The sequence below is a fragment of the Acyrthosiphon pisum genome, unplaced genomic scaffold, assembly GCF_005508785.2.
Source record: "Acyrthosiphon pisum isolate AL4f unplaced genomic scaffold, pea_aphid_22Mar2018_4r6ur Scaffold_16572;HRSCAF=17237, whole genome shotgun sequence".
In the NCBI taxonomy this organism is placed as follows: domain Eukaryota; kingdom Metazoa; phylum Arthropoda; class Insecta; order Hemiptera; family Aphididae; genus Acyrthosiphon; species Acyrthosiphon pisum.
Window position 1 is genome coordinate 1 of NW_021765510.1, and position 11,215 is coordinate 11,215.

At 33.1% G+C, this 11,215-nt stretch overlaps 1 protein-coding gene across 1 annotated transcript; it reads left to right on the plus strand.

Annotated features, from left to right (window-relative positions):
• The first annotated feature begins 500 nt into the window (after positions 1-500).
• Positions 501-8,257, plus strand: LOC100570868 (BMP-binding endothelial regulator protein). Its single transcript, XM_003248934.4, has 8 exons — positions 501-728; positions 2,961-3,226; positions 3,395-3,554; positions 3,694-3,881; positions 4,067-4,268; positions 4,471-4,747; positions 4,932-5,197; positions 7,791-8,257. The coding sequence occupies exons 1-7, from the start codon at positions 689-691 to the stop codon at positions 5,071-5,073; spliced, it is 1,275 nt and encodes a 424-aa protein (XP_003248982.3). The 5' UTR covers positions 501-688; the 3' UTR covers positions 5,074-5,197; positions 7,791-8,257.
• Positions 8,258-11,215: the final 2,958 nt, after the last annotated feature.

The following is an 11,215-nucleotide window of genomic DNA, read 5'->3' on the forward strand; positions in this document are numbered from 1 at the left end:
TGATATAATACGTTATACTTCTTCACCAGCATAATAATTGAAATATTTGTTTATTATTTTATGACTAAATAATACCGAGTCATTCACTCGTGAACTACAATAATATAAAATTACAATGAAATATTAGTGTGAAATATAATATATTTTGTTGTAAGTATTATAATATACTTTTGAAAAACATATGATTCAATTTCAATATTGTCTTTTTATTGACACAAGTTTTAATTTATAGAATTTCGCATCTACATTCAAAAAAGTTCTTGATGTTTTTAATAAAATTTTGTTAAAATTGCCTATATTAAGCCCCTTCAGAAGTGCAGTGTAGTATAATAGTAGTAGTGTGCCTGCTACATTCTAAACAAACACTGCGAGGAATACGCGAGACGGCGTCGGTTTCTTTGGAAAAAAAATCCGTTATCGATAACCCGAGCGCCGAAGAGGGGGTTGCACTCGGTGGCAGACAGTTAATAATAATAATAATAATAATATTATAATCTATGCGATTGCGGTAACCGGTTTTGCGTATTCCACAGGTTGCCGGGTTATCGGGCAAGAGGTGGCCGCCTGGAAGAACATCAGCCTGTACGACGACCCGTGTCTGACCTGTCACTGCGAGAGATCCGCGGCCGGACCGGTGCTCACCTGTTCGAAAAAGGCGTGCCCTGTGCTCCAGTGTCCGTCCAGCAGCATGCAGATACTGCCGGGTGAATGCTGCCCCAGATGCGTGGGTAAGTGAAATTTATCGGCGGCTAAGTCCGATGCGAAACAATATAAAATAGAATGTTATGATATTAATTATGACAATTATTGCAATGACGGCGTTACAATATATTATTGCGATGTCGAAAGAAACGCGTTATAATAATATGTAATTACAAATTACTATTAAGGTTTATTATTTACGTTTATGCTGTTATAATATTGTTTTTCTATTTCGATTCATAATGATATTCCAACAAATAATAATTTATTATTATACTAATTTGGTAAAAATCGGTTTTATACTTCAACGGTTCCGGGGGCAATTTAGTTATGGTCAATATTAATCATATATTAACGTAAACAAAAATAATTTAAATATTGCACATTATATTTTATTCTACCGTGTTTTGTAGGTACTATTATACCTACTAGTACCTAATAATTATTTAATATAATATGTGATCAAATAACTATAAACTAAATAATATAGGATAATAAACATATCAAAATAGCAAAAACATCTAAAAACCACACATTTTATCCATTTTGGGACATCGTTTACGTATTACTAAATTTTACTTGGTCAGTATAAAGTGTTAACTAGTGCACTAGTGCATTATAAATTTAAATAATATGACATTTTTTAGCACGAATTATAGGAAGATTTTTGTCGAGATTTTAATAAAGGGACCTTATTGCTTCGAAATTCTATTACAGTAGCGGGTTTGTTTTAAAATATGATTACTATACTATGATACTGTGTTACACAATAATGATATTGCACATTGTGTTTTCAAAAGTATTTGCAGGACAAAAAAAAAAATATACTACTGCTTCATCCGACCTTTGCAGTTAGAGTTGTGTGCAAACATTCAAGCCATATCATGTCGTCATCGTCGTATATTATATTATTATGTAATATCGTTATTATTATTGTTCATTATAAAATACAGCTGTAATATATAATAACCGGGTTACGACGACGACGTACCGGACGGAAACGTCTGACAAACTACGGATATGTTTATTCGCGGTAGTATAAAATAATAATACACAGTGGAAAAACGCCAACCGATCGTGTTTCAGTTTTGAATTTTATTCTCAACTCTTTCGGATATAGGCAATGGACGAAGACGGGATACACAGACGGTTTTTTTGTTTAAAAAAATAATCGATCTGGCCCAAACGACTCGACAACATTTAATACTTTTGACACGCGTATATATCTTACGGTCGTTACACACAATTAAATCGCTTATAATAATATCAAATGACCCACACAACGAAAATACGCCGCCAAAATATTGGTCGCCGTCGGACAATGATCATACAAGTCTCTATGTAGTATACTCACTGTACAATATTATAACTCTAAATCGTTTTGAACTTTTAAAAGTTTCCCGAACGAAAAATGTGAACCAAGAGTGCAGAATAATATACCGATGACTGATGAGTTTAAATTTTTCGTCTGTTTTCGAATTTGGAGACTATAAGGATACAATATCGCAGGCAATATTATCTACAGTATCTATATATTGTTACAAAATATAAATTGTTATAAGGATTCTAGTTTCCGTTGTAAATTATATATTATATCATTGTCCATTGATTAAAAATCGACAAACTTTTATTGGACATTCGCAGTATTGTAATGCGAAACATAAGTCAATATATAAATGTACACCAATCACATGTTACTTGTAACTATATACAATTTCATTAACAAAACGGTTTCATAATATTAAAATATATATATACCTACGAATGGTTCACTATATGTTTGTCACGTACAGTGTACATTGCCTTGTATAATGTACCAGGGTTTGAAATAAAAATAAACTAATAAATCTTTATTGATTTACAAATGTAGTAACACGCTGTCGTCTAATCGGTACAATTTACATTGATTAAATATAGTGAATATTTAACAGAATCGATAATTATTATAATAAAAATAATATTGTTTTACAATCGGGGTGATGGGTATGTCACCCAGATCCCAGGTGTTAATTAAAAATAAAATCAATTAATTTTATTATAGTTGATTCAACATAGTAATACATAGTTGAATAATAACACATTTATCAATATACCTATACCCAACTAATTTGCCAGATATTACAATAAGCATGTGACTTATAACCTAACAAACAAAATTCGGTTTTTTTTATTGACTCGAGTCCGCGGTTGAATCTATGAGTGTAGGTGCACGGATGTGTAATGTTATACAATAACGGGGTAATGTTGGCTTGTTACAGGCAAAAGTAGAAAATTGATGGACCCGCCGAGAGGTGCCTGTCTGCTGGGTGATAAGATCACGCCTTCGGGTCAGGGTACGCACCCTGACAGGTGCACCGAGTGCACGTGCGCCAACTCGACGGTGGTGTGCACTCGGGAGACTTGTCCGCCACTGGACTGTCCCGTCGAGAAACAGACGTTCGCGTCACACAACCAGTGCTGTCCGCAGTGCCCGAGGACCCTGGACAAGAGCGAGACGTGCGTGGAAAATGGCAACGTTTACTTGGTGAGCGTTATAACTATGGTGTAGTAAATTAAACGTAAAAATCACGACTCAGAGGCGATGATTTATTATTATATATTGTATAACCCTGCGACGCGATATTATATTATTATATCGGTCGTTCGATCCGTGTTAGTAATATCTGTTTTGAAAACATATTTCGTATTTTAGAACGGGGACGGCTGGAAGGTGGACGAGTGTAAGTCGTGTCTGTGTGTCCGTGGCCAGGTGCAGTGTGCCCAAGAGATGTGTCCACGAATTTCGACGTCGTGCCCGTTAAATATGAAGCTGCGAACCGTTCCGGGGTCGTGTTGCCCCCGATGTGTACCAAGTAAGTCCGTCGCGTGACTATAATATATTATTATATTTTACGGTTATTGTTTCTTATAAAAAATCATTCTGTATTGATAATTTAACAGAATATACAGATTATAATATAACATATTATCTAAATATTGTTTTCGTTTCAGTGGACGGAGTGTGCACAGTCTTTGGCGATCCACATTACAGAACATACGACGGAAAATTCTTCAGCTTCCAAGGACCATGCAAATACCTATTGAGTGCGGATTGCGTGGGCCGGACCTTCAGCATTCGGGTGACAAACGACGCAAGAAACACGAGAAATTCAGCGTGGACGAAAACTATTTCTTTGAGGGTAATTATTGTAATTTATTATTGTGTGGTCAAGTTATAACCATGACATTTTGTGAAAACTTCGTATCGAAAATGCCAGTATAGTTGAGCTACAAAATAATTGTTATATATTATGTATTTATTATTATTATTATTATTTATATATTATTATTATGTAATTATTTAACATGTATTTTGTCCGCGCAGACTGGAGGTTTGAAAGTAAACCTCGGTGAGAATAAACGGATCAAGATCAACGGACAGAGAGTGTCTGTGCCGTACAAGAGGAGTAACGAGCTGACCATATCCAACATGAACGATACTGTATTGGTTGAGACCAGAATTGGCGTTTCTATCATTTGGGATGGGCGAGGATTTCTAGAAGTGTCCGTACCGTCGAGGTACAAAGGTAAGGAAATTCGTCAAACCGTTAATACGAGGATATAATAAATAAACTACAATGCGTCATCGGTTCCCAAATATTATATTGATTCAACAGCTCTCTCACAAAGTAATCACACCTTCCTCGGCCACAGTTTAGGAACCACCTGTAATGATGATTTTGCGAAAATTATTTTACTTACAAACTTCGAATTTATCGGCATTTACAGGCAGTTTGTGCGGACTGTGCGGAAATTTTAACTCTGTACCCAGAGACGACATGACCACTAAGGACGGCCAAGTAGTGTTGGAGCCCCAAGTGTTTGGATCGTCTTGGCGCGTGGGTGGCAAGAACGCGTGCAGCCGGCCGTTGAAACCCCCGTTCGTGCAAACGTCGACACAGTGTTCCAAGAAGGGGCCCCGAATTCGAGAACGGATGTGTAAGCCGCTCCGACAACGGATGTTTGCCGCGTGTCACAAAAAGCTCAACCCAGTCAACTTTTTCAGGTAAGCTCATATTATAATAAGTTCGTTTTACACAGCGTCCGTACGTTTTTGTTAGACGCTTTCACTTTCGCAGCTCTCTGCCCGGTTACGCCTTTTCTGGTATATATACTAATATTATTTGTTATAAGTGTATACCCTATGCTATTGTATGAAGACTAAATCGCGAATTCGCATTTGCTCACAGGTCCTGTCTGATGGACATGTGCGAGTGCCCCACGGGCCGGAAGTGCTATTGCGAGGCGATGACAGCGTACGCGCACAACTGTCGCCGCCTTGGTGTGTCGCTGCCGGACTGGAGGACCATGACCGGATGCCACACATACTGACCCGCGTCCTCACGTCCATCCCGTGCAGTAGACTCCGCTTGTTTGTTGTTGCTAGTCATTGTTTTTTTACACCTTCAACTTTGCGGTGGTCGCCGCGCGTTTACCTGACCGACGGGTCGAAATGGTTAGTATAATATGATATAATAAAATATACAATTACTGAATTACCTATGTATTATAATAGGTGTATACGTACCTAATTAATGATATATAATTAATAAAGATGGTTATTATTATCGTGTACGATGATGATATCGTGATTGAAATTCGGGGCGCAGGAGTGTAGGACTATGGTAGAAAAAAAACAATTCATTCGAGTTAAATCACTTAAATCACGACCTGACTCGTATCAAAAGGTCACGTGTTTAAAAGTTAGCTATAAATTAATTTAAAACGTTTATTTTATGCTAAGTGTATAGTAATATATTATTATCAAGATAAATATATTTTCACAACTTTTTTGAATAATATTTGTTTTAAAAATCAAAAGTTTGGTATTTAAATAAATTTTTGTAAACTATAATAGAGAAAGAAAAATAAATTTGCTACATTTATACTTTTTTATTTAGGCACTATAAATATTTTAAAAACCAATCTTGGACATAATATTACAATTGTGAGGGTTGTTCATAAATATTTTTACTATAATCGGGCATTTTATATAGTAATATTATTAAATTATTCCGTTTTAATAAAAGTGCACATATAGTTTAAGATAACTGTTAGCGGCTGCGTCAAACTCGATAAAACTATAAAATATCATGGTTGTAACAATTTATTAAAGTAAAGACAATAATTTTGAGTAAATAAAATAACAATTTCAACCGTTTAAGACCCACATAAAATCCACCAACTAATTGAGTTTAAAAGTTTGATAAGAAATTAACCTAAGGAATAATAATATTCGCAATTGTTACTGTAGACTATAAAACGGTAATAAATTGTGTTTTTAATAAGAAGTGTAGAGAAAAAAATGCTTGTCGAGCGAACCGATCGCGTCGTGCATATATTAGATTAGAATCAAAACGAATTAGTCGGTGTTTACAACACGAAAAAATCCTTATTTCACAACGCCTTGGCAGGTAGTCGCTGCATTAAATTATGTGCACGGTTTTAACTTATAACCCGTACCGACAATGATAAACCATCATACACCATAACACCGAAGTCGTCGTGGAAATTAAACAATTCGATGCAAGCGTCAAAGTCTCAACAACAACAACAACAACAACAATATTAAAACAAAATATGATAATAATATCTACAATTTATACCTGCATTACGAACGTAATAACAGCTGCAGTATTATGTCACTATCATTATATATTTTATACCCCATACACGTGTAGCCACCTGTAACGTACTGTTTCGATAACTTGAGAGCATCATAACATTTTACATTTAAACCGCTTAATAATAATAACGATATAATTAACAGAGTGATACCGAATGAGATGTTAAATATAATATTATGTATATATGTGTACTATGCATAATTTTCGAATCGAAAGAAACACTACCTTAATAAATCATCCGATAACCGTGTATCCAGGGGCTGGGAACTACAACACATTTTAGTATCCCTTAATATGCGGACGCATATTATAATATAGGAACGAAATAATATTTTTTTTCAAGACGGCATTATAGGCACATAAATCTCCTCGCATTTTTAGATACACAGATCTGATAAATGATAATATTATTAGTTATTACGTGATCAAACATCAAAGAATTTCACTGAATAAACATGGTTACCCGTGTATATGGCGTATAATGACGTTAGGTATCTTAAATCATCATCTTAGGTAGGTACTTAAATTGTTATATAATAATTTCAATGTTTGCGGCTGAATCCAAATAAAACGTACGCGTGTACCAATTATAATACGTGATGCCATTATTTGATAACATTTTAAAATTAATTTACAAAACTATTTTTAATTATCAATATAATGTTTTTATTTTAAATAGAATAATAATTATTGTAATTATTGCTCTATCAGCGAGTTACAAACTAATTTTATTGTTTTCACTGCTTATCTATCATCTACAATGACCACCACAGCGACTAATATAATAATTATCGAACGAACGAAAACAATTCGACAGAAAAATTATCATAATACGCGTTCAATGCATGGTTATCCGCAGTTAATCATATTTTAATTAAGCGAAATCATTAAAAAAAATTTCTTTCGCTTATTACCTGTTGTACCTATACAGTATATTAATATACCGTCGATGTACCTACTATACAGTTCGACAAATCGTAGAATTTTTACAAAATTTGATAAAAAGAGGTATATTATCATTATAATAGTAGCGTCCCGATTGTTTCGGTTTATCTTATCGAATCGCATTGATTCAACCCGAACAGAGCCTCTGCAATTTTAATTATTTGATATTAGCATTTCGTCTCACGGTACCTATACATAAATTTGCATGTATTCGGCAAAGGTACGAGTTAAGTTCAAATTATCAACAAATGCAAATTGGCTAACGTTGGTTCCTTTATATGTTTATCATTCAGACTAAGAAACAAGTCTACCTTCAGGGACAGTTTAGAGTTTAGACTGAGCGAAAATAAAAAAAATGTTAAACGAAAACTGTAAAAAATAATTGTATTTTTAATATAATTGTAAGTAATTATTAATTGTGTTATGATTTATAATCTACATAGAAATCTAAAAATATATTTTATTGATTTGTTTCAGATCGTGACAGACCGTTTCCACGTTACCGTTTAAACAAATAGTAATAATAATTTAGTAACAATTAACTTAACTTTTAAGTGGCTACAACAAACTCTGACCCGGCGGCGACTCTACCGTTTCCAGGCGGGTGTCCGTCGCATAATTATACCTTACCCTTTTACTACCATAATATTATGTCTATGGTTTTATTTATTTATACATTTAATCAGTTCGATTGTACGGTCGCGACTAACCTAACCGAACCTGGTCGATGTTTTAAAATCTGAACGCCGGCGTTTACACTGTAATATACATACCGCGATTTAGTATAAGTATACCACAAAACAGATTGCAGAGTAATGTTATTGTTTGCATTCATATTTTTCGATATTGGCCTATTATAATTTATTTGTAGTGTGTTTTCGTATAAACGCGAATTTTGACGAATTTTCCTCCTCATTCGTGATAAATGATAATATAAATTATTATTATATTATAATAATATTATAGTAGCTATGTGCAAGCGGCTTTGCTACTTAATATAATATTTAGCATGCCTTAGTGACAGAGAGAACAACGTTCTTTTATACATTCGGGTTGTCGTTTACTATTTAATATTATGTTATTAATTATTATAGTTAGTAATATTGTTAAAAAATGTTTTGGTAGAACGCTTAAGATATCAAATTGTTTAATAATTGTATTTTATTTTTCGAAGAAAACACTAAATCGATCTAGGATATTATTGTAATTATAGATAGTTATTAAAATCAACATATTATAATATATTATTATATAGGTAAGAAGGTTCATATTATATTACTATGCTATAGAATTATTATTTTAATGAAAAAGTATTTTAACTACGTTAAGCGAAATATTGTAAAATAATATTTGTCAAATTTATGTTCCTACTTTTATGTTTTTTTTTCACTTATTTATTTTTTCTAGAAAAAAACTTTATACTTTCTTTTGTGTAATAAAAAAAATTTAAAAAAATGTATATACATATTATTATTATATACTTTCATATTATACCCCTATACATAAATATATAATATATATGCCATATGTGTGTGTGTGTGTGTGTGTGTGTGTGTGTGTGTGTGTGTGTGTGTGTGTGTGTGTGTGTGTGTGTAAATATCACTAGTGCTGTAAATTGTAATGAAACAATTACTCGACTCCACCTGGGTGGTAAAATTGTTTTGATAGAAAATTAGTTTTGAAAAATCCAACAGATAGCGCCATGGGTGTATTTCTATATTACAGTTTTCCAAGGGGTAAGGTGTTTCATCTGTCGTGTAATATGCAGAAAGTTTTGATCATTTTAACAGTCATCTGCAATGTACAAGAAACCGCTTTACTACGTGTAAACTGAGTCGGTAGTTTCGGAGAGTACTCCAGACGAAGGGAAAAAAGCACCTTTTGGTTTTATACACAGCAAAGGGTACTAAATTAGTGTGGAAAATATGATACACATGTGTTTTTTTTTGTTTTTATAATTGCGTGTCATGCGCGCGCAAAACACAAACGCACAAGGCACGCGTCTATATTTTTTTTATATTTTAAACAAATCTTTAACAAAAATAACAGTATCGTAGTGATGACGCTATAGGAAAATCCAAAAAAATCTATGTTTTAAAACGTGTTCGGCCCGGCCAAAAAGTGCTCGGGACCAGAACGGTATAATAATAATATTATTATTACGATAATACTATCTTAAAATAATATAATAATATAATATTATTATAATAATTATGATGACTGCGCAGTCGACCGGCGCGGCGAGGCGGCGGGACGCGCGACCAAATAAATCGCTCCCGATTTCGACGTTTCCGGAAACCATCGATTTCCCTCGGCAAGTGTGCCCGCCGTCCAGCCGCGTGCGGTGCCGTATAATATTGATAACAATAATAATAATATGATAACGATAGTCTTATAATATTACACGTTGTACGGCGGCGGTGACAATTATTAATTATATTGTATAGGTATGCGCGAGCGTATAATTATCGTCGCGTACAATGATATGATAACAATATTATATGGTATGCGGACAGACAGACAGACAGACGTCCTAAGATAAACGCGTCATATTTTCAAAATGTGTGACACATTAATAATTGTTATGTATGTATTATGGTATATTATTATATAGGTACGTAGAAGAGAGAGAGATATAGAGAGAAAGAGAAAGAGAGATAAAAAAAAAAAAACAAACAACAACAACAACACTTAATAATAATAATATCATACAATATATGACTATAGAAAATGATTTGTACGAAAAGAAATTGTGCTACGGCTACAACAATTTGTTTTAATCACGATACGAAAATAATATTTCAATATAATATCGATATGTATACAGTTTAAATATCGTGCTACTAATAATAGGTACTGGAGACGCGCATACTTGCGGTACAAAACCTGACCGTGGTCAATCACAAAATGTAAGTCTCATCGGACGATAAGCGCCGACCAGACAGTGTTTGCTTTTGGGTTTGCAATATTAATAATAACATTATCATTCCCACGAAGACTGGACAACTGACCACAGTATTTCTGGGGAAAGTACCTACTTCAGTTCAAATTTAGAATATAATTGATTTTTTTTTTGTTATATTTTTCGCCTCGCCAAAAATATTTTATTTGCCTTGTCGAAAATTCAATATGAAACAATTAACCTGTTTGATAGTTGTTAATGTCGTTAAAAATATACGAACAAGATTTTAGGAATAATATAACTGTTTAACATTTGTTTTCTGTTACACAATAAATTGACTATAGAGATCAGAGGTCTCAAAACTTTTTAGTACAGGGCGCTTTATACAAATTAAAAACGCTTTGCTGTCCAAAACATTATATTTAATCATTAAACGTATTAACAATTTTTAAGTGAACAGAAAATATATAAATGCAATGGACATAATAAATAAGTGAAGATTTGTAACTATTGATACACCATGCCATTGTTTAGATAAGTGTAAAGAGTAATTTAAATTTAGTGAAGTGAATTTTTTCCGAAATCAAAGGAGTAGTAGCTTTGTTTGATGTATAACTGTTGCATGTATAGGTATAATATACTTCAATAGAAAAATAATAAAAACAAGCAAAACAATATAATATGAATAGTTTGTTTTTGGATTATTTGCTTTAGTTAGCGGTAGGTAGTAATTTGGAAATAGATTGATGTTTGTAATTGCGGGTATTTTTGAATATTATTAAATCTTTAATTTATTCTATGATATAATATTTAAAGTATTTGTCTGGAATCGATTCAAAAGTTAAATTATGAAAAAACTCCTACAGCTTGGTTACGGGGTTCGGGATATCTATTATATTATATTTCATTACTGTTTTTAGTTTTTACATACGATTTGGCGTTACAAAAATCCCATGGACAATTATTTATTGTTCAAAGTATATCATAATATAAGAACGAG